At 49.4% G+C, this 23,630-nt stretch overlaps 4 protein-coding genes across 4 annotated transcripts; 3 read left to right on the top strand and 1 right to left on the bottom strand.

Annotated features, from left to right (window-relative positions):
- Positions 1–33: 33 nt before the first annotated feature.
- On the top strand, positions 34–14,865 carry ndst1a (N-deacetylase/N-sulfotransferase (heparan glucosaminyl) 1a). Its single transcript, XM_062476246.1, is given in 18 exon segments — positions 34–207; positions 6,589–7,140; positions 7,143–7,473; positions 7,475–7,538; positions 8,601–8,873; positions 9,001–9,210; positions 9,318–9,405; positions 9,496–9,650; positions 9,863–10,048; positions 10,459–10,587; positions 10,689–10,871; positions 11,044–11,140; positions 11,469–11,592; positions 11,770–11,944; positions 12,156–12,326; positions 12,540–12,649; positions 12,763–12,865; positions 12,969–14,865. Coding segments are annotated over 17 exon segments (2,664 nt in total). The 5' UTR covers positions 34–207; positions 6,589–6,995; the 3' UTR covers positions 13,089–14,865.
- A 1,165-nt stretch (positions 14,866–16,030) lies between these two features.
- cd74a (CD74 molecule, major histocompatibility complex, class II invariant chain a) lies at positions 16,031–19,998 on the top strand. Its single transcript, XM_062475989.1, has 9 exons — positions 16,031–16,226; positions 16,940–17,109; positions 17,408–17,502; positions 17,697–17,753; positions 17,924–18,007; positions 18,140–18,206; positions 18,358–18,546; positions 18,894–18,959; positions 19,056–19,998. Exons 1-9 carry the CDS (start codon positions 16,144–16,146, stop codon positions 19,067–19,069), a joined length of 825 nt encoding a protein of 274 aa, XP_062331973.1. The 5' UTR covers positions 16,031–16,143; the 3' UTR covers positions 19,070–19,998.
- Positions 19,999–20,134: 136 nt separating this feature from the next.
- Positions 20,135–22,033, top strand: si:dkey-201i24.3 (golgin subfamily A member 6-like protein 4). The gene is made up of 6 exons (XM_062475990.1): positions 20,135–20,752; positions 20,877–21,001; positions 21,106–21,213; positions 21,309–21,476; positions 21,575–21,725; positions 21,903–22,033. Exons 1-6 carry the CDS (start codon positions 20,587–20,589, stop codon positions 21,944–21,946), a joined length of 762 nt encoding a protein of 253 aa, XP_062331974.1. The 5' UTR covers positions 20,135–20,586; the 3' UTR covers positions 21,947–22,033.
- Positions 22,015–23,614, bottom strand: slc35a4 (solute carrier family 35 member A4). Its single transcript, XM_062475988.1, has 2 exons — positions 22,548–23,614; positions 22,015–22,493 (listed from the first exon to the last, which is right to left on the bottom strand). The coding sequence occupies exon 1, from the start codon at positions 23,612–23,614 to the stop codon at positions 22,643–22,645; it is 972 nt and encodes a 323-aa protein (XP_062331972.1). The 3' UTR covers positions 22,015–22,493; positions 22,548–22,642.
- Between the last annotated feature and the right edge of the window lie 16 nt (positions 23,615–23,630).

The following is a 23,630-nucleotide window of genomic DNA, read 5'->3' as shown; positions in this document are numbered from 1 at the left end:
ACCTATCGACCATTCTCTGACAGCGTTGAATAGAGCTGCCGAGAGGGGGGACATTCTTACCACCAACCACGGACAGACCACTCCGCTATGCCGTTTGAAAACTGAGCCCCTGGAGAAACGAGGAGAAGGGCGCCGGGTGTGCACGGAATCTAGGCACTCAGTCAACCAGCCGCCTGTAACTGTTTCGCTAAGCCTAATTTTCAGAAGGTAAGTAACACGATATATATTTATGCGCTCGATTTTTGCTTCGTTATCAATAGCCTACGACACTGTGGTTTCCAGTTGATCGTTCCTCGGAACATTCACTATTCGACTTGGTACTAGCGAAGAATGCGGCCACAATTCTGGCCTGAATGTCCTCTGGATTGAAAACCAAGCCCGGAGAAATAGTTGAATGCCTGTGCAGGTTTTCGTTCGCCGATTGTGGTAGCGCCAGGCTATTATCATGAACCATCCTGAAGTTTTGGTTCAGAATGACTTGGGTGTCGGAATTCCAGGTTTTACAGTGAGACCCCGTGACACAACTTAACGCAAGAGAACAAGAAAGTTGTTATTGTAACTTAGTAGCCGGTCATATGCCTAGTTTAAATATTGTACGCATTAAAGGGCCACCGCGGGGTAAACTCTAGGTTGTCTACCATTAAAATGTTGCAGGACACCGAAATTAACATACAACCCATTAAAGAGACAAATAGTAAATTCTCACAGATGTCGACTTAATAATATAGAATTACATCCACAATGACAGTTATTTACACTGAGTTTTTAAGCAGGATTTAACACAGAAAAGCATTCACTCCACACTGGTGCAAGATCTCAACTATTATCCCATCAGTAGCCTGTGGACTGTGTTTTTGGATAGTCTCTCTGTATGACTGGTTTGAATGTAGGTTCCACCAGAACAAATCAGACACTGAATAAACATTAGACTGCCATCAGCACACACTGAGCCGTCCCAACCTGCCTGAAATGTAGGCCCTACAGCCTCAGGTCTAGGTGTGTGTGTGTGTGTGTGCGTGTGTGTGTGTGTGTGTGTGAGGGAGAGAGATCAACCCATGCTTGTACTCTTCAGATCTGTTATATGGCTCTTGCTTCCCATTTTGAATATTTAGTTTTTATATGGCCTGTAAAATGTATATGTCATACTTGCATATGCATTTGGAACGTGGCGAGCATTAGAAACATTTTATTGGGAGATTAGATTAGAACTGGGGGAATAGCAGTCGTGTACAGTATATTCTGGAATGCGCTGTTGTTGTTGTGTTCTGTCAGGACGTGCCAACTGCTGTCTGGCTGTTCTGATGTTCAATCCGACTGTTCTGTTCTGATTGCTGTGAGACTAAACGTAACTCCATGGCTTGAATCCTGACATTCAGATGTCTACAGTGACTTTACATTAAAAGTTGAGATGAATGGGGCTTTGACAACAGTGGTAACCTAGTGACAGTCTTATCTTCTTGCTGTATGTTGTAAAAACTGGCATGTGATAGGCCTATAGACAGGAACATATTACATTACAACAATGGGAGAAGTTATTAGAACTGTATACTAATAGCCTACATTTTGAGGAGAAAGAACATAGTGATGTCTGTCCTTCTGTAACCTACACCGGCCTGATATGTTACACACTGTCTTTATCTTGGGTAACTTCACGACCCGCTAACACGCTAACTAGTGTATTTTTCCATGTCAGTGCCCCTTAATGCAGTGCTCAGTGTGTGGGGGTAACTCTCTTCAGACAGACTCTGAAGTTAGGCAGCTTTTCAATCCTCCCAGGCTCTTGACCCCCTGTGGCCAGCATAACTTTGCTCTGAACTGCTGTACAACTCCCTCAAGCGTTCTCTCACAGAATACATCAGCCTCGGCTAATACCGGACCCCACTTTCTCCTTTTTCTCATCTCTCTCATCTCCTCTTCTCCTGTTTCCGCTTCTCTCTCTCTCTCTCTCTCTCTCTCTCTCTCTCTCTCTCTCTCTCTCTCTCTCTCTCTCTCTCTCTCTCTCTCTCTCTCTCTCTTTCGCACTTAACTGGAACGTGTCCCAGCTAAAACAAATTATATATGAGGAATACTCTCTGGAGATTTCTATTCAAGAGTATGTGTGTAGCTTAGCTTTGCAATGAGAAAGATTAAGATTTTGCTGTTTGCTATTTTGGGACATGGGCAAGCCAACAAGCCAGTATTTTTCGCTAGAAATTGTCCACAAAATCAGTTCATTTTAAGTAGTATTCGGTGTAGCATTTCAGTCTGAGCCAGTGCTATCGGGCTGTAAGCGAGAAGCCCAGTAAACACATTTGGAATGCGGTCACAGCAGAAGGCAGTATTAGCGGCTGGCCAGATAGTATCTGTAATCCCGGGAAACCCTGGAGAGTTGAATAGAGACAAGGCCCACGCAGAGTGTTGGCACCGGCTTGTCCTGATGTGTGCCTGCCTGCCTGGTTAAAATGCAGTTTGAGGCTGTGGTGCTGACTGGCTGGCTCTTTGAGGTTGACATGCTGACTGACTGGCTGGCTCTTTGAGGATGACATGCTGACTGACTGGCTGGCTCTTTGAGGTTGACATGCTGACTGACTGGCTGTTTGAGGTGGGAAGACGAGCTGGCGGTTGGAGACTGCGCAGCTGCCTGTCTTGCTGTTTTAAGTTAACTATCTGAAACTGCGAAGCTGCCTGTCTTGCTGTTTTAGGTTAACTGTCTGAAACTGCGAGGCTGCCTGTCTTGCTGTTTTAGGTTAACTGTCTGAAGCTGCGAGGCTGCCTGTCTTGCTGTTTTAAGTTAACTATCTGAAACTGCGAGGCTGCCTGTCTTGCTGTTTTAGGTTAACTGTCTGAAGCTGCGAGGCTGGCTGGCTGTTTGAGGTGGCCAGGCTGAACGCTACAGTATGCAGGCAGATCAGATTACTGAACGATTAGCCATGGTCTCTCCTATCCCTGGCCCAGGGAAATGATTTTCCACTGTCATAATTCCCCTGGCCAGTGACTCATACTGTGGAGATTGTCTCATTGCTGTATACTAAAAGGTATAGTCATTCAGAGCTTTCTGGTTCAGTGTGTAGACTAACCACACAGATTCATACTGTAGTCTCTAACCCTACCTTAAATCTTTTCCTGGAGTCTGTATACCCACCCGAAAGCTGTATGCTGTGTAAACTACTGTAAGCTGTAAACTAACCTCACAGATTTATAGTTCCCTTGGAGAGTGGCTGGGTGGTTAAGGACACTGTAGTAGCTATATAGCCCTCAGCGTAGAGAGTGGAATGGGTGTGAGCGAGGTGGGGTCATAGATATGATAGCAGTAGCGTTGAAAGGCTAACCTGACACCTCCATGTCTTTCTCCCAGGGTAGAGTAGATTGGCCCATCATACGGCCCCGGACCCCACTGGAAGGGAAATGGGTGTGAGGGGAAAGGAGGAGGAGGGAGGGAGAAGGGGTCGGAGGGAGTGGGGGAAGGTGACAGAGGTAAGTTTCCGAGGTGCTTGCTCCCCGGGGCGGGAATATGATATATTCCAGAGGCTCCTGTCGCCAGGCGGATAATGGGGGGTTCTAAAGTTTCATCAGATGACACGTGATTTTTTGCTGCTGGGAAGTGGAGAGCCATGTCTTAGTTATAGCTAGCACTGATTGTCTAGAGGAGGGAGAGTGAGAGGGAGGGATACAGTTGTGGAAGGGAGTGTAGATGGTGAACAGCGATCGAAGATGCAGGCTGGTGGTTCTTCTCATGGAGAGACAGGTGAGTTTCCAGGGAAACAGGCGAGAGGGCAGGGAGACAGGCGAGAGGGCAGGGAGACAGGCGAGAGGGCAGGGAGACAGGCGAGAGGGCAGGGAGACAGGCGAGAGGGCAGGGAGACAGACAGGCTAGAGGGCAGGGAGACAGGCGAGAGGGCAGGGAGACAGACAGGCTAGAGGGCAGGGAGACAGGCGAGAGGGCAGGGAGACAGGCGAGAGGGCAGGGAGACAGACAGGCGAGAGGGCAGGGAGACAGACAGGCGAGAGGGCAGGGAGACAGACAGGCGAGAGGGCAGGGAGACAGACAGGCGAGAGGGCAGGGAGACAGAAAGGCTAGAGGGCAGGGAGACAGACAGGCGAGAGGGCAGGGAGACAGACAGGCGAGAGGGCAGGGAGACAGACAGGCGAGAGGGCAGGGAGACAGACAGGCGAGAGGGCAGGGAGACAGGCGAGAGGGCGGGGAGACAGGCGAGAGGGCGGGGAGACAGGCGAGAGGGCGGGGAGACAGACAGGCGAGAGGGCAGGGAGACAGACAGGCGAGAGGGCAGGGAGACAGACAGGCGAGAGGGCAGGGAGACAGACAGGCGAGAGGGCAGGGAGACAGACAGGCGAGAGGGCAGGGAGACAGGTGCCCACTGCTTACTCAGCTGTCTGCCAAACTCATACTTCACTCACTGTACACCCACACTCCAGGTTTAACACACACACACACACACAGGCCAGATCTAATCCCATATGAGGGTGTTTCTGTGTAGTCCAAAGCAGGAGAGTGTTTCCAGTGCAGCTGAGGGGTCTGGGTGAGGCCTGAGCACTCACACTGAAACATGCACCTTCATCACTTTATCACCTTATACTTGATGTCTGAGTGTGTGTGCGGAGAAAGGTTGGTTCAAGGCTCTAACTTAACAAAACACTACACACACAGTGGCATCTGTTTTCCAATACAACCCCCCCCCCCCCTTTCTCACACGCACACACACACACACACACTCCTCTGCAGTAGAGCAGTGGGCTGGAGCGAGGCATCTGGTCTCCCAGCCTTCCTCCACAGAACCATGGCATGTGGCCCCCGTGAAAAACAATTACAGAACTACTACATGTGAATCTCCCAGCCTGTCTCACACACACACACACACACACACACACACACACACACACACTCTTTCACACACACACACACAATACCACACACACATGCACCATGTCACACAAAGGCACACACACACTGCAAGGGTTAGGGTCAACTTCATTAGGGTCAACTTCATTTCAATTCAGTAAATTGCCCCAACAAATGGTGTGGGCTCCCTCCTCTGAACAGCTGAAGTGAAGCGAGCTGTAATGGATTTGACCTCATCCCTGCTGCGCAGTCTGTCTGTCTCCATATCCGTCTGTCTGTCTGTCTGTCTGTCTGCCCTCCTATCTGTCTCTCTCTGTCTTCCTATATATTTGTCTGTCTGCCCTATGTGTCTACCAGCTACACCTGTCTGTCTGCTAGCTACACCTTTCTTCCTGTCTGTCTCTGTCCGTCTGCCATGCGACCATCCTGCTGTGTGTGTGTGTGTGTGTGTGTGTGTCTGTCTGATGATGGGTGGCATCAGGACAAGTCTTCGGTCTGGTGGACAGATCGTCGTCGTTGAGGAGATTAGTGGCTAAGATGTGGAGGACAAAGCTGAAGAAAAGTGACTATTTACGTTGGCTGGATGGCTGTCTGGATGGCTGTTATGCTGGGCTGGCTGGTTAGTTAACTGGCTGGCTGACTGCTACTGTAAAGAGATGAGAGCGAGAGCATGACTCATGACCATATCTCCAGTGTCTACCCTGTGGTTTATGTGTGTGTGTGTGTGTGTGTGTGGAGGGAGGATGTGTGTGTGGTGGTGTTGTGGTGGTGGTGATAGTTTTACAACCCTGTGTTGTACTTGGACCCTCCACACACACACACACATCCTCCCTTCACACACACTCCCTCCACACAGACACATACACACACACACACACACACACACACACACACACACACACACACACACACACACACACAGGAGAAGCAGGAGGGTGATGTAGGGAGTTTGGGTGTGGTTAAGGCAGCTGTAGCTGTTCTCTCTACCTCTGTGTTTGAAGGCCGGGCGTCTTGGCTTGTGTATCATAATAATGAAGTAGATATCCAGACTATAGAAAACCTCCCTCCTTCCCTCCCTCCTCCTGCCCTCCTCCTGCCCTCCTCTCCCTCCCTCCTCCTGCCCTCCTCTCCCTCCCTCCTCCTGCCCTCCTCTCCTACCCTCCAAGCACTGTTCTCATTTCTTTCTACCCCCCCCCCAAGCTTTTGTCTCCACCACCCACTTCTGAGCGCTCTATTTTTCCATTTATTTTTTATTCTTTTTAAGTTTCCAAATCTATTTCTTTAGCCCTCGAGCACTATGTTAGGGTATGGGGTGGCTAGAGACAGTGTGGCAAATTAAATTAGCTCTCTCTTTCTCTCCCGCTCTCGCTCTCTCTCCCTTTCCTTCCCTACACAGCAGGCAGTAGCAAAGGCCAGGACAGATGGATAGATAAACTTTATTATCCATGTCTGGAAATGTGTGTTTGGCTTCACCAGTCTCCATAGTGAGTGTAAATTAAAACATAGCAAAGATCAAAGCGCAGGACACACACTCACAACATTCACATTATAAACACAAGAGCATAACAGACTAGAGGCCAGGGCAGCAGAGTAGAGGCAGGGGCAGTAGAGTAGAGGCCAGGGCAGCAGAGTAGAGGCCAGGAGCAGAGTAGAGGCCAGGGCTACTGAGCTGTGCTTAGTTAAGGCTGGACTAAACTAGAAATCTGGGGCAGCTGTTTTATTTTCTCATGTGTTTCTTTCTCTTTGTCTAGGTCAGCTGACCAGAACAGGGCTATGACATCACCTGTATGACATCACTCTCCCCTGAAATCACCCCGCAGCCAGAAGTGGACAACATCACCCACTAATGTGGTTGGCAAGTTCTGCTGACGGACAAGTGACCAAGCCAATCAGCTGTCTTCTCCAGGAGTAACTGTCCCCGTGTTCCTGCCCCTAAAGTAGAGTAGGCAGTAGAGTGTCCCATTGGCTGAGCCCCTCAGGCCTGTGACATGGTGACATAAGCAGGCGAGCGTCATGAGGGAGAGCCAACACCACCAGCACCAGCCTGCGTTACCTAGACTCTGAACAGACTCATCTGGCTCAACCAATCACCCAGCCCCTAGACACCGTAGAGGTGGCGTGTTGCTAGGCGGGGCGTGTCGCTAGGCGGGGTGGGATCATGCTGGGATGCGTGTCTCGTCTGCGCCGGCTGGTCCGCTTCCTGCCCCTCCAGACGTCTCTCCTCCTCCTCTTCCTCTTCTGTGCCTTCAGCGTCTTCGTGTCAGCCTACTTCCTGTATGGCGTCAAGCGGGAACTGGAGCCTCAGCTGGAGGCGGGGCAGAGGGGCCGTCCCTGGAACCCCCCGTGACCCTGTCCAGGCTCCTCCCCTTCCACGACGGGGTGGAGGGGGGGGTGGAGGGGCCGGAGGAAGCGGGGCAAGCCGGGCCCAGGACTGACCTAGTGGTTCTGGTGTTCGTAGAGAGCCAGTACTCCCAGCTGGGCCAGGAGATAGTCGCCATCTTGGAGTCCGGAAGGTTCCGGTACCGGACGGAGATCGCCCCCGGTAAGGGGGACATGCCCACGTTGACGGACGGGGAGCGAGGGAGGTTCACGTTGGTCATCTACGAGAACATCCTGAAGTACGTGAACCTGGATGCCTGACCGAGAGCTTCTGGACAAGTACTGTGTGGAGTATGGAGTCGGCATCATAGGGTTCTTCAAGGTAAGACACACACACACAAATAGGCTGCGGTAGCCTCTCTGAGGTTAGGACGCAGACTCTATTTCCTCATCTCCTATACCTCTTTCTTGCTTCACTGTCTGCAGTGAAGAGAATGAGATTCACAAGGTTAGAGAGACCTGCCAGAGTCAAGCACACCACACTACTCTCTCTCTCACCCACCCCCCCCCTCTCTCTCTCACCCTCTCCTCTCTCACCTCCTCTGTCTTTGTCACTGCATGGCTCTGTTTCTCTCTCTAATCTTTCGGTCTCTCTTCCACCTCTCTCTCCTCTGTCTCTCTCTTGCCCCCCCATGATTGTCATAACCGTGTCAGGGGGATGGAGAGAATGTGCAGGAGAGAGAGAGAGAGAGAGAGAGAGAGAGGAGAGAGAGAGAGAGAGAGAGAGGAGAGAGAGAGAGAGAGAGAGAGAGAGAGAGAGAGAGAGAGAGGAGAGAGAGAGAGAGAGAGAGAGAGAGAGAGAGAGAGAGAGGAGAGAGAGAGAGAGAGAGAGAGAGAGAGAGAGAAGAGAGAGAGAGGAGAGAGAGGAGAGAGAGAGAGAGAGAGAGAGAGAGAGAGAGAGAGAGAGAGAGAGAGAGAGAGAGAGAGAGAGAGAGAGAGAGAGAGAGAGAGAGAGAGAGAGAGAGGTGCAGGGGTGGGCTGGGAAGACCTAGTGGGATTCACAAGCAGGCTTGCGGGGGATGGAGAGATGGTGGGATGGAGGGATGGAGAGATGGAGAGATGGTGGGATGGATATGCATCTTAATGACACAATTTGACACCAGGGATGCTCACATCCAGTATCTGTGCTCGGCAACACTGCGTACTCATGCCTCGCTGCGCAAAGTGAGGGGTTTTAATCAATGTGGTGTGTGTGTGTGAGAGAGAGTATGTGTGTGTGTGTGTGCTCGTGGTGCTGTGTGTGAATGTTAACTTTATAACCTGTCCTCTCAGACACCCACCTACACTCAGCTCTGATTCCAGACGGCTACCGTGGCCGTCACGGGGATTGAGACGTGAGAATCGGCCCCACCTCACTCAGCCGCCTCTCTTCCCTCTCCTGCAGGCCAATGAGAACAGCCTGCTGAGCGCCCAGCTCAAGGGCTTCCCCCTCTACCTGCACTCCCACCTGGGCCTGAAGGACTGCAGCATCAACCCCCGCTCCCCCCTGCTCTTCATCACACGCTCCGGCCAGCCCCTCCCAGGGCCGCTGCCCGGGGACGACTGGACCGTGTTCCAGTCCAACCACTCCACATACCTGCCCGTCCTGCTGGCCAAGACCCAGTCTGCCGACAGCGTGCCGTCGCTGGGGCTAGGAGCCGCGCTGCTGCCCTCCGTGGTGAGACACACACACACACAGGCACCAAGATTTTGGGTGCACTTGATTCGGTCTACCGAGCGCAACGAGCCCCAGTAGAGGACGATTAGTCTAAGAGGCTAACAGGTTAATGTGTGTGTGTCTGCAGGTGCAGGACTTGGGTCTGCATGATGGCATCCAGAGGGTTCTGTTTGGAAACAACCTCAACTTCTGGCTGCACAAGCTGGTGTTTGTGGACGCGCTGGCCTTCCTGACAGGAAAGAGGCTCTCCATGTCCCTGGAGCGCCACCTGCTGGTGGACATAGACGACATCTTTGTGGGCAAGGAGGGCACACGCATGAAGGTGGACGACGTCAAGGTGGGAAGCCTGTGTGTGTGTGTTAGTGTGTGTGTGTGTGTTAGTGTGTGTGTGTGTGTGTGAGAGACCTTGTTCACCCTCTCCTCCTGCCTCCTCTCCCGCCCCAGGCTCTGTTGGAGACCCAGAGAGAGCTGCGTACCCACGTGCCCAACTTCACCTTCAACCTGGGCTTCTCAGGGAAGTTCTTCCATGCGGGTGAGCGAGCGAGCTGTCCGCCTGCCTTTCCTGCCTGCATGTGTATCCCTGCGTCCCCGGTCGTCATGTCCGTCTCTCCTCCACCTCCAGGTACAGAGGAGGAGGATCTGGGGGACGACCTCCTCCTCTCCTATGGGAAGGAGTTCTGGTGGTTCCCTCACATGTGGAGCCACATGCAGCCTCACCTCTTCCACAACCAGACGGTCCTGGCCGAGCAGATGCTGCTCAACAAGAAGTTTGCCGTGGTGGGTGAGGGAGAGAGAGAGGGCCGAGCGAGGGCAGAGAATGGGGAGGTGAAGAGGGAGGGGTTTGTAACTGTGTAGCTACGAAGCTAGCTTCCTGTTATGTTAGCTCCTAGCAGTGTGTGTGGGTGGTAATTATCTGTGCTGGCCATGATGCCGATTTATGAAAAGATTCTGGCGAACTTCCTCCATTCTCTTCCTGTCTCTCCCTCCAGGAGCACGGGATCCCCACCACCATGGGCTATGCCGTGGCCCCCCACCACTCGGGGGTGTACCCTGTGCACCTGCAGCTGTACGATGCCTGGAGGAGGGTGTGGGGCATCAAGGTGACCAGCACGGAGGAATACCCCCACCTCAAACCTGCCCGCCACCGACGAGGCTTCATACACAGGGACATGAGCGTAAGACACGCACTCACACACACACACACACACACACTCACACCCTCTCTTTCGGCCTCCTTCCTCTCCTCCTCCCCTCTTTCCCTTCCTCCCTCTCTTACTTTCCCACGCAGGATATCAGGAGATGTTTACGTGGGCTCTCTCTTGTCCTTCAGAAAGACTCGGGTCTTTTTCAGCTCACTCACGTGGGATCCATCCAGTTCCCCAGACATCTAGCTGTGTGTGCATTTCCAGGAATTTCCATATAGACTCAGTGAATAAAAGGTTTGCTCTGGCTAAACCAGATGCATAATATGAATATTATTAAATGTGAAATACATGATTCACGCCTGGGGTATCGGCTGTTCTCGCCAGAGTAGACCTGTGGGGCTGACTGTGTGTGTGTGTGTGTGTGTGTGTGTGTGTGGCAGGTTTTACCTCGGCAGACATGTGGACTCTTCACACACACCATCTTCTATAAGGAGTACCCAGGTAGTCCCAACGAGCTGGATAAACTCATCAATGGAGGAGAGCTGTTCCTCACTGTCCTTCTCAACCCTGTAAGTGACTCTAACACACAATACACACACACACAAACACACAATACACACACACACACTCACCAAGAGTATGAACGTATGAATATTCCATCCCCCACCAGATCAGCATCTTCATGACCCACCTGAGTAACTATGGTAACGACCGCCTGGGCCTGTACACCTTTAAGAAGCTGGTGTCCTTCATCGAGACCTGGACACACCTGCGACTGCAGACCCTGGCCCCTATCCAGCTGGCTCAGAAGTACTTCAGCCTCTTCCCCCAGGACAGAGACCCCCTCTGGCAGGTGTGGACCAACACTGACCACTGTTCATCACACTGGAATGTCAACTGTCATCATACGTGTTGAAAAAGCAGTTGTGTGATGTGTTCTATAGACGGGTGTAGCTGTTATACAGTAGCCGCACATGGTAAAGGACACGGCTGAATGGTATGTAAATAGTCTCTGATGCCTACAGGATCCTTGCGAGGACAAAAGGCATAAGGACATCTGGTCCAAAGAGAAGATTTGTGACCGCTTCCCCAAGCTGCTTGTCATCGGCCCCCAGAAGACAGGTAGGAGAGACACCTGCTGGCCTGAACTGGTACTACCTGCCAGCCGGCCCTATCCCGGGGTATTAGTACTGTCTGGGATTATTACTGGGTACTGCTTCTTGTACAGTGGTTACTGCTAGGTAGTGGTACTAGTACTGGTTCTGGTATTACTACTGGTTTACAGGGATGTGTGGTAGGGTGGAGGTTCCACCCGGGGCTGTGAATACTGAGAACAGTCACGGATGGGCTTGTTTCCCCGGTGCTCAGGAAGTGTCTAATGACTCAGTGTGATCATGTGCAGCATAGTTCTGATGTTCTCATCATGAATAATGAATGGATGTCTCCCCAGGCACCACTGCCCTGTACCTGTTCCTGGGCATGCACCCAGACCTCACCAGTAACTACCCCAGCAAGGAGACCTTTGAGGAGATCCAGTTCTTCAACGGACACAATTACCACCGAGGGATCGACTGGTGTGTAGACCAGCTGTCTTTCTGACACCCATGTACTATGTATACAGTATGTTTACACACACACACATGAACACCAACTATATATTTATAAAACGGGAAGCTCAAATCAGGCAATCTGATCTATGCGTGTGTGTATAAATATGAGTGTGTGTGTGTGTGTGTGTGTGTGTCTTCCAGGTACATGGAGTACTTCCCTCTGCCGTCCAACGCCAGCTCAGACTACTACTTTGAGAAGAGCGCAAACTACTTTGACTCTGAGGTGGCAGCCGAGCGGGCAGCTGCCCTCCTGCCCAAAGCCAAGATCATCACCATCCTCATCAACCCTGCCGACCGTGCATACTCCTGGTACCAGGTATGCCACATAACCATGTGCGCAGCAGTCACACATCCTGATTCTCGCTCCACATAATTCCTTATTTGCTCTCACCCCCTCCTTTCTCTGTTCCTCTTTCTCTCCGCCCCTCTTCTCTCTCTTTCCTCATTTCTTACTCTACTCCCCCTCTCTCTCTCTCCTCATATCTCGCTCTTTTTTCCTCCTCTCTCGTTCTTTTCTCTGTCTATAGCACCAGAGGGCTCACAACGACCCAGTGGCGCTGAAGTACGCCTTCCATGAGGTCATCACAGCTACCCACAATGCCCCTGTGAAACTGCGTGTCCTCCAGAGGCGCTGTCTGGTCCCGGGTTGGTACGCCACACACATGGAGCGCTGGCTGTCTCACTACCACTCCAGCCAGGTACCCAACTGTGTGTCCATCTCTGTATCTGTCAAGTACCCTCTACTTCTGTCATGGACTCTCTATCTCCCTCTCTCTATGTCTGTCATGGACTCTCTATCTCCCTCTCTATATGTCTGTCATGGACTCTCTATCTCCCTCTCTCTATGTCTGTCATGGACCAGAGGGGTCTCTGTGTCTATCATAAACCCCCATATCCCTGTCTGTCTCCAGTTTCTGGTTCTGGATGGTCAAATGCTGAAGACTGAGCCGGCCTCAGTCATGGACAAGATCCAGAAGTTTCTAGCTCTGGAGAACACCCTTAACTACCACAAGATCCTGGCGTAAGTCTCCTGTAATCCACGTGTTTCCTCAAAGTCTCTTCCTCCTCACACCGGTGTTTGTCCAGGAAAGGGCGTTGTTACAGGAAGTAACTGTCCTTACTTCCTGTCCACAGGTTTGACCCCAAGAAGGGCTTCTGGTGCCAGCTGCTGGAGGGGGGCAAGACCAAGTGTCTGGGGAAGAGCAAGGGGCGCCTGTACCCTGACATGGACCCTGAGGTACGATCACTGGGACTTTACAGATGAAAATGTACATTCGTTGGGAATTCAAATCCTTTCATAATTCTTTCTGAATCCCTCCCCCCCCACCCTCCTCCTCCAGTCCCAGGCATTCCTCAAGGATTACTACAGGGACCACAACATGGAGTTGTCCAAGCTGCTGTACAGGATGGGGCAGTCCCTGCCCGGCTGGCTCCGACAGGAGTTGGTCCGTACCAGCTAGCGAGCAGGGGCGGGGGGGGGGGGGGGTTGGCTGTCACAGCTCAGCGGACTGTACCACTGCTAAACCCCTGGGGTGATCAAGGAGGAGGAAGATGGGGGATATTCACAGCTGAACTCCTGAATGGAGTCCTACTGACATACAAAGGAAAGGTACTCTAACCACCCGTTACTATGGAGACGTGGACCCATGAAGCTGTGCTCACAGTCTTTAAAACAAGGCTGAGGGCAACAGGGTAATGGGGGTACAGGGACTGTAGCTTGGATCAGTGAGTCTCCACTGGCTTGCAGCCTGACATGTGCTCCACTCTCTCCCAAGTTTCCTCTCCAGATTCCCTTGCCTTCCCATGGTCTAGTCCGGACATATGGACCCCGCACAGGACTGTACCATGTCAGACCATAAATCAGGGGTGGTAAAGGCAAGAGAACAGATGGCTGGGAATTGATTAACCTTACAATTTGTGGAGGAAGAGGGAGACTTGGCTCTAGTGTCAGTCCTTTCAACTAACTGTCTAACACTCTGTTCAGAGCATTAGCTAAACAGAATCAAGACCGGTCTCCCCAGTGAAGTGATGTAAATAAAGCACTTGACTGACAGAATGACATTGGTTTGAAAATGCCTTGATGTTTCTTTATGAAAACTAAGTGGGATGTCTTGCTAACACTGGCTACATGCTCTAGCCTTGTCCACTAGTTAATACAAGTGCCAGAAGAGGTATGCCAGTAGATAAGTGTTCACATTTCGATATATTTTTTTTTACACTGGTTTCAACTTTTCTATGGTGCTGTCAGAGTGTGTTATTGTAGAATGTAACTACGAGACTAAACACTTAAGTTCAGTTTCACTTCCTTCTCTCATGTCTCATACATTCTGGTCTTTCTGCTCTGATTGTTACTATGACTTTTTGACCAGGTTAGGTACTTGGTTCTGGCCAGGTTAGGTTTAGTACCTGAGGTTCAGCTTAAAGGGTGTCATAGCCACAAGATAAAAGCACAATATTCACAGTGATTCATCTAGAAAATGGTGATTGTGAATGTAAAAGTAGTACCTCTCCCACTCTCCTGTGATGCAGTGACCTCTACCACTATATAACAAAGCTGCTCTTACTGCAATATTTTTGTACAAACGTCCAGACATAATGTCAACGTAATGTTTATGTTCCAACCCTGTATCTAATGTGCATTAAGCTAGATATAGGCTGCAAGACACGCTCCAGAATGTGGCTGAGTTGAGGGAACCCTAACCCAGATTCAGATCCATCAACACACGTGTACTATACTAGAAACCTGTTCTGGAGTGTTTTAAGGGTGTTCTATACAAAACATACTGCACTGGAGTATTTTGAGGATGAACTATACTAGAAAAATACTGTGTTGGAGTATTTTGAGGATGTGTTATACTCGGAATACTGTGCTGGAGTATTTTGAGGATGTATTATACTCGAAATACTGTGCTGGAGTATTTTCAGGGTACCGGTATACTATATATAATATAAATACTGTAGTTCAGTCATTTGAAAAACACGGAGGGTTATCTGCTGAAACATCTACTTAATTTGTGTTCACAAGATGGCTCCCTCCAGCCTCCCACTGCCAACTGGTGCACGGAGGAACTTGGTTCATTTAAAGGATTCATAATAAAAGGGTTAATTAACAGCTAAGACGGTACTAATATCCAGGAATCTGTAAGATAATGACTTGTAATTGTTGTCAATAATTTTTACTGTGTTACTAATATTATCTGTGCTTTTTAATTTGCGAATAAACACAACTGTATTTTTCACTGTTGTTCTGCATTTCGTTTTTTTCTCTCTTCCTGCTCCTCCTCGACCCGTCCTCTGTGTGTCTGTGTCAGATCAGGAGGGGAAGTCTGCTCCATGAGCAGGTGACTGTAGTCGTAGTCTGTTGACTATGGCTAAGCTAGTCCTGGGCTTGGCTCAGTCTGTGCCCAGTCATCTGGTCTGTCTGGTTTTAAAGGGTGTCCTATAAACGAAAGCTGGTTTTGATCTGTACATTCCTTTTCGTTGGTTCGTTCGTCTCAGGTGCCAAGCTCGCGACAGTCCTTTTGATTCACACACACATTTTAGCTATCAACAATACCATGTCTTTTATTTATTCCACCATTATTTGTAGAAAGCTCAACTGAGACCAATATGATCATATTCCCAAATGGTCCAGAAGTAACTAAAAGCCTTAAAATACAGTTGTACATAATCTTACTCAGGTAGAATCATTTTTTCTTTTTCTTCTCAAGCACTTTTTGGAATCACTTCCTTGTAGGAAAAACACCCAACATTCTCTTCCCAGTTAAAGGATGTGGTTCTCTTGCTTCCTCAGAATCATACCTCATTGGTTTATGAATGGAAACAATGGCCTTAAAACCGTCCAATGAGAATTTGACTTTACAAGAGTATGTTGTATCTAAGGATAGGGTTTATACAGTGCTAGATACCGTGCATTGGGTACTGCGACATTGGATTCAAGCCAGTAGGCTACTTTGAATGCATAAGCATGCATAAGCATGTACAATTCTATCAGGGATAAAGTCATTTTATTTACTGATTAAATTAAATGCTGTCCTTCATACATGTTCTGACTCATGAACATAAATTATAATTAACAACACCAAATCATGGTAATTTCAACTGTAGACATGCATGCAGGCACACGATAGACTATATGAATCTTGACATGTCAGCTCAACTAAAGCCATTTCGTCACATTATCACAATTTAATGGTACTCTTTTAATACATTCTTCAGTACAGTTTGGTAAAGGTCTTAAGGGCCTTTTCATACTACACATAGACAATTCTATATTCACTTCAGATTTATCTGCCTCTAACAACAAGTGATCGTAGGCCATTTGACCAATGAAATCGCAGATATAATTGCTGCTCTGGTACGGGGTTTTCCAGTCCATCACCCTGCCTCCTTTTTCAGGTCTACAATAAACTTACAACGTACAGAACTTTGCATTTATTTACGGGAGTTTACAGTGCTGCACAAGTCACCTACAAGTTATTCTTTTGCAGACTCCGACGAAAACTTGTTGTGATAATGGAGGACCACCAGCCCCAGGACGACTCACTCCTGCGCGCCGGGAGCGAGGAGGCACTTGTTTCCCCCAGAGCCCCCCCAGGGTGAGAAAGATTTATGACATTTCGTTACAAATATCCAATTTAGTTTGAAGATGAATTGATAAATCCACATTCTATCAATAAAATATATTATGATTAGTATTATAAGTATTTCAAACCTGTCTTTAATAGGTTGTTTTGCTTTAGTTTTGACTTGCTTTAGTTGTGACTTTTTGCACAAAAAAATGCAAATTTTAAATATTCAATCTGATTACTTTCAACTTTTACTATATTTATAAATGTTTATATGTATAATTATTCACATAAATATGTATAATTTCCGCTTAAAGTTTGAAGAATTTACATTTGCAGAATACTTTCCTCTTAACCCTGATCACTTCAGAAGATGCGTCTGCCTAGCAACTAGTGATCCTTCCTATTTCATTGGCTCAGGCAGCTCGATAGACAAACAAGACCGAGGATACTATTTTATGTTTATGTCTTGGTATGGAAATTGTTATGAAAAAAAATATGTATATATCTACCTTACATTAACTCTAATTCTGGTTAATGACAAAAATGTTGTTGAATAATTATCAAACCCTGCAAAACCTCACTCTTCACCCTTCTCTCTCACTGTTGCTTTCTGTTCATTTCTTTCTTTTTTTCTCTCTTTGTCTCATATTTTCTTTTCTATCTGTTACTTTCCGAAATGTGTAATTCTCTTTCCCTATCGCTTTCTAACCCCTCCCCCCCCCCCCCCCCCCACCCCCCAGTGGTTCAAACAACCGTGCGTTCAAGGTGGCAGGCCTGACCGTGCTAGCGTGTCTGCTTCTGGCCAGCCAAGGCCTCACAGCCTACCTGGTGATCTCCCAGAGGGGCCAGATCCACAACCTGCAGAAGAACACTGACAGGATGAACAAGAAGATCACCGTCCGGTCCCACGGTGAGCAGCAGGGGGCACCAATGCATAGAGATCTCGTCAACGTGACGGGGTCAGATGGCTGAGCGGTTAGGGAATCTGGCTACCAATCAGAAGGTTGCCGGTTCGATTCCTGGCCGTGACAAATTACGTTGTGTCCCTGGGCAAGGCACTTCACCCTACTTGCCTCGGGGGGAATGTCCCTGTATTTACTTTAAGTCGCACTGGATAAGAGCGTCTGCTAAATGTAAAATGTATGGAGGAACAGTAGCACCGCTACAGGCGTTTGGGTCGTAAAACTGTGTTCCTTTTGTCCGAGCAGTGGCTCCTGTTCAGATGCATGTCCCCATGAACACCATGCCTCTGCTGAAGGATTTCAGCGACGAGGAACCCAAGGAGGCCCAGACTCCGATGAGTGTAGGTCACGTCACCTGGAGCCGGCACTAGGGGGCAGCAGATCCTAACTCCCACTTCCTCTTTTCTAACCCCACACTCGTTTACATAATTCTCAGAATTTGTATTTATTTCGGATATCGAAAAAACACACATATGCTATTTGAGGACAGTGATGTAGCCCTTTCTTGACCACCACTTGTGCCTGTCCCCTTCAGAAATTGCAGTTCACTGCAATCGTGTCTGTGGAGAAGCAGGTGAAAGATCTCCTCCAGGTAAGTCACATCGCATCGTTATACCACATCAACTGACCGTGTGTCCTAGAGTAGATCTGGAGATACCTCTACCTGCAAGGACCTTTCTTACTTTAACATTTTCCTGAAATGGAATCAGGCTTCCACTTCCTGTGTAGCATATCCCTGATCCGTATGTGTGTTTGGATCAGAACGTTTCCCTTCCCGAGTTCAACCAGAGCTTCCTGAAAAACGTCCAGAGCCTGCAGACTAAGATGGAGTCAGAGGAGTGGATGGTGAGCAGGGCACATGCACACACACACACACACACACACACACACACATGCACAAACAAACGTTTCCATGACGTCTAGTTAGTCCAGATGAATGTTTCAGTCCCTGACCTCCAGTGTTCTGGTTCTCCTCAGAGCTTTGAGACCTGGATGCGTCACTGGCTGATCTTCCAAATGGCCCAGCAATCCCCCCCTGTGCCAGGTCAGCACTGCACCCCGTACCTACCCTAGCCCTGTACTAACTCTGTTCTAATCTCAACCCTAGTCCTAACTCCATACGTAACCCCTAGCCCTGTCCTAAGCCTAGTCCTAACCCTCTCTAACCCTGGGTCGTCTCTCCGCTGCCTCCTCAGCCCAGGCTCTGCAGACCAAGTGCCGCCTGCAGACCAGGATCCTCGGCTCCTACCAGCCTCAGTGTGACGCGCAAGGCCACTTCATGCCCATGCAGTGCTGGCACTCCACCGGGTACTGCTGGTGCGTGGACAGCGAGGGGACTGCCATCCCCGGCACCGAGATGCGCGGCAGGCCCACCTGTGGTGGAGGTAGGAAGGAACATGCGCTACACCGAACCGCAATATAGCTGGTACTGTCACAGTCGCCAACAGTTAAGAGTGTGAAGGGAGTCAGGTGGCTGAGCGGTTAGGGAATCGGGCTAGTAATCTGAAGGTTGCCAGTTCAATTCCCGGCCGTGCAAAATGACGTGTCCATGGGCAAGGCACTTCACCCTACTTGCCTCAGGGGAATGTCCCTGTACTTACTGTAAGTCGCTCTGGATAAGAGCGTCTGCTAAATGTTGAGCTGTAGTGTTGAGCAGTGTGGGGGCCACCCCCAATGCTAGTGTTGAGCAGTGTTGACGACGTCCTCCCTGACCAATGGTTCCTCCCCACAGTCCCCAAGCCGGCCCCAGGGCTGCGTCGGATGGTCCCCATGCTGAAGACCATGCAGCTGGAGTCTGGTGAGTGTGGCACAGCGAGGGAACCGCAACATTAGCTCCCTGCACCTCTACACATGAGTGTCTTTAACGGTTGTTCTTCTGTCTCGCTGTTTCTAGTTCAAGATAAGTAACCGGCTGCGTCCAGTGAAGCGACGGCTCCTGCCCTGCTGTCAGCATGCTCTATGATGGCTTTCATCTCTCACCAATAATGTTGGCATTATGCTGATCCTTTTTGATTTTATTCCACAGCTACCAGCTAACTTTATCATACTAATCGTCTACATTAAATATTTCTTTTTTTTGTTGCAATAGATACTAAATTAAATGAGTGGATACAAAAATAGAGATGATAAACAGTGTGTTACATTGGGATTCTGCAATAATGTCAAGCACTTACTTTTTGGATAAGGTTCTGTCAAAGATTTTCATGAAGCTATATAACTATATTTCTACGGTTCAGTACTGTTAGTGGGGAGGTGAAACTCCCAAATGCATGTACTGTGTGGGCCTAATAAAGTATGCTTTTCCCTAATAAAATTAGTTCTATATGCATCTACCTACCAAGATGTATACAATATCACATGGTCACATAAGATATACTATATACAAAAATATATAAATATAATGTACTAAAACAAACAGTAAAGCAATCAATGACATATTAAGGTATGCACTGCTACATTCGTCAGAGTTGATGGCTCTACACTTTTGCTTCAAGCTGTCTAGTCCCACAAGCTGCTGGTCTCTGGTCTAAGGTGTTTACAGTATACAGAAGGGGTCATGAGACATACTGGTACTCATATATGCTAGTGGAAAACCTTGACCTGTGATGAGGGTGAGTGGGATGACATATTACATTCTTACATGTCCTACAAATCAAGAATCAGAGTTCATAAGTATATTCAGGAGAGCTCAGGATTTCAGTTTGCATTCTTATGTATTCGTAGTTCTTAAATTAATTTAGAAATTAATTACTAAACTGTGTGTGTGTGAATATGTATGTATTATACCTGTATTGGTTGGTTGAAGATAAAAATAAAAAAATATTTTAAAAGGTGAATCCTTCCAATGTGGCCCACAGAAACCAAAGGTTCACAACTCAAGTTCAGAAACAAAAATGTCAGAACGGAGGTTCCAGCTTTCCCCTTCCATACTTTAAATGATCATCATCAAGGATTGACACCCTCGCTTTGACAACTGAACAACTCATGTGCTTTAAGGTAAACCCAGTCCTCACCTAGGCAACCCAACACCTAGGCAACAGGGACAAGGACATGTGAGCTTGGACTATTAATATTTCAGGCCACGGTTATCAACTCCAGATAGAGCAGCCTCACTTCTCTCCTTTTCTCGTTGGACATGGAAGCCTCAGTGAGTACCTCCTGTACTGGTGTTTACTGAATATGTCAGATATATATCCGTGTTTGAGTGTGTGGTGAAGTGAAGATGTATGTCTCAGGGGGTCAGGTGGCTGAGCGGTTAGGGGATCGGGCTAGTAATCAGAAGGTTGCCGGTTCGATTCCCGGCCGTGCAAAATGATGTTGTGTCCTTGGGTAAGGCACTTCACCCTACTTGCCTCGGGGGGAATGTCCCTGTACTTACTGTAAGTCGCTCTGGATAAGAGCGTCTGATAAATGACTAAATGTAAATGTCTCAGCAGGAACGTCCCAACCTACAGTCCATGCAAACAGAACCCAGTACTGACCACAGCGCCAGGGAACACAGCACCAGTGTTAAGGACAGCAGCCAGGCCACAGACAGGAAGTATGGGCTGCAGGAGCAGCTGAGAGAGGAGATCGCTAAACACCTCACAGGTATACTTCGCGCATGCCACTTTGGGTTAGCGAGAAGCTAAGAGTGAGAAGGCTGTAGGAGAGGCTGAGTGAGAGGCCGGCAGAGGCGGGACGAGAGGCTGAGAGGTGTGTTTCTCGCCCACAGAGGGCGGCGTGGGAGAGGAGAAGCTCCAGGAGAGAGTGGGTCGGATCCGACAGCTCAGAGAAGCTCTCAGAGAGGAGGAGGAGAAGCAGGGGGTCAGCAGGGAGAAAACGAACCCCTCAGAACAGGTATTCTCACAGACCAGGAAACACCTGGTCACAAGACCAGGAAACCTCTTAGAACAGGTAACCCTTGACCTCTAACCCCTGGGGCACCCCTTACCCTTATCCAGGCTGAATACATCAAAGCCAAGGAGCAGAGGGAGAGACTTAAGGAGCACCATGGCAGAGTGATAAAGGAGGAGATGGAGAAGATCGAAAGAGAGATGGCACAGGAACAGGTTTCTCTCCCCCTTCCTCTCTCTTTCTCTCATCAATTCATTAGTACATGCATTGTTTAAGTCGATCGTCTTGTCCCCCTGGCCCCTGCCTGCAGCTGGAGGGGCCCCAGAGGGAGCTGCAGGTCCTGGGTGGAGAGAGGCAGCTGCTGCTGCTACAGCTGGAGGCCCTGCGCACCGAGGCCCAGCAGGCCGAGAGAGACCTGGAGGCCCAGTACAAAACACACCGACAAGAGATGCACTGTGTCAGGACCGAGAGCGTTCAGGTGGGCTCATGACCATGATGGAACTAGGGTTTTAGAAATGACTGCAGCCATCTGCATTTTGTACATCTTGTATGTGTGTGCGTTCTCCTCGTGCCCAGGTGTTCAGGGTGTTCCGGCAGGTGTGTGAGGAGCAGAGGAGGCTGTCGGAGGGGAGGTACAGGAGTGTGATGCTGGAGGCCATCCAGGATGCCGTTTACCTGTCTGCTGTCAATCAGCAGCTCCAGACTGACAACACTCAGCTACGCAGAGGTGAGGCGTCCATTAGAAAGAACCGGCATTAACCGTTTTCAAACGAATTGACTACATAAGGTTTGTCTTACTTCTTGGTTGAACTGTTGGAATCCATTGTGGTTCCCATCGAAATACTGTCAGTTTATTGGTGCTGAGGTGTAGGTACTACCAGTGTGGTCCCTCCTCCCTCCACAGCCCTGGCAGAGATGAAGGACACCCTGTCGGTCCCTGGGTCCTAGCCCCTGCAGATCCGGTCCCCACCACAGTGACGCACCGCGCCCCCCCCCCCACAATGAAAAACAACTCATCTTTAATATCTCTATTTATTAAAACATTTCAGAAACACAATCAACAAAATAAACAACTGTACCACTGACGTATAGTTTGGCGAAGGAAATGGTATGACCATGATGATAGTTATAGCACCACTTGAGAAATATAAGAAGTACCACAGGTTAAAATATTAAGATTGTAAATTATGTTCAGAATACACTTGTTTTTGGCTGTCACAGCATAAAGGCATGTATAAGGTACGGAATATGATTGTGTGTGACTGCTGACAGTTAGTAAAGGAAGAAGAACACCAGGCCTTCAATGGTAAATACTGTTAGATTGTTCCATCTCTCTCTCTCTCTCTCTCTCTCTTTGTGCTATTTCTATTGCTTGTTCAATGATCCACAAACCTAAACTGAACATGACACAACCCAAACAACAATAAATAGTGATGCACCAAAATGACATTTTAAACCAAACGACAAAAAAGCAAGAACACACAAAACACACACACTAACACAAACAATCCCCTCCAAACACAAAACGAATAAAAACCATCTCACACACACACACACACACACACAACTCCCAGGCTCCTGGGGCAGGGAGGTTACCAGGGGCCCCCTAGTAGGTTCAAGGGTCGTGGCAGTGGGCAGGAACCCCTACTTGTAGTACAGGTAGGCTGCCAGGCCCACCATGAAGACAGGCAGCAGGAAGAGGGGATGGAGCTGCAGCCCCAGGATGACCCAGGACAGCAGAGCGTTCACCAGCATGGAGCAGGAGATGACAAACAGACGGGTGATGCCACTGCCATGCTTCAGAACCACCGACATCAGCAGGCCGTTGGCCGCCTGGCCAGCCACGATGGCCCACACTGTCCCAGAGAAGCCCTCCAGGAAACCCTGCTCACTGCCCCCGCTGGAGATGTAGGAAACCCCGTTGATGGCCACTCCGAATACGTACAGGTAGAGGTTCTGGAGGCTGAGGGGGACACGCTGGCTCTTCAGGACCCTCTCTGTGTAAACAGCAGCCAGCCCCGAGACTACACAGTACAGCAACACCAGGACTAGGCCCCAGGCCGTAATGTGAAGCCTGGGACTCGCGTTGGCCTCTGCCCCGGCCTGGTCCTCTAGATCCAGGCTGCTGTAGCTGTGGACCACCCCTGCCCCCATGAGTATCCCCAGGGCTAGCCACTGAGTGGGCCGTAGCCTCTTGCCCAGGCAAAAGGAGTAGAGGATGGCGGTGGAGGCAATCTTAAGGTTGCTGAGGACCTGGTAGGAGCTGGGGTCCATGTAGGCTTGCATGAGGACCACCAGGTTGTTGTTGAAGGCGTAGAGGAGGGCAGGCACAGCGTAGGGAGCCACAAGGGCCAGGGAGGCTGGCTGGGTGGACAGGTTCCCCGCCATCAGCAGACAAACCAGGGACACCAGCAACTTGGTCAACTCTATCAGGACCACACAGGAGGAGGAGCTGAAGGGAACCTGTCCGTCCACCTTGGTGAGGGCGATGAGGGGGGCATGAGAGCCATAAATCAGGACCATGAGCCCCAGGAGGACCCCCCACTGAAGCCCCTTCCTCCAGTGTCTCCTTCCGCGGGCTGGGGAGCCTGACTCCATGTTATTGATCACTATCATTGTCAGTAAAGCATGT

The sequence above is a fragment of the Osmerus eperlanus genome, chromosome 13 (assembly GCF_963692335.1).
Source record: "Osmerus eperlanus chromosome 13, fOsmEpe2.1, whole genome shotgun sequence".
NCBI lineage: Eukaryota > Metazoa > Chordata > Actinopteri > Osmeriformes > Osmeridae > Osmerus > Osmerus eperlanus.
The sequence above is the reverse complement of the archived record's forward strand: the minus strand, read 5'-3'. Positions and strand labels throughout refer to the sequence as shown.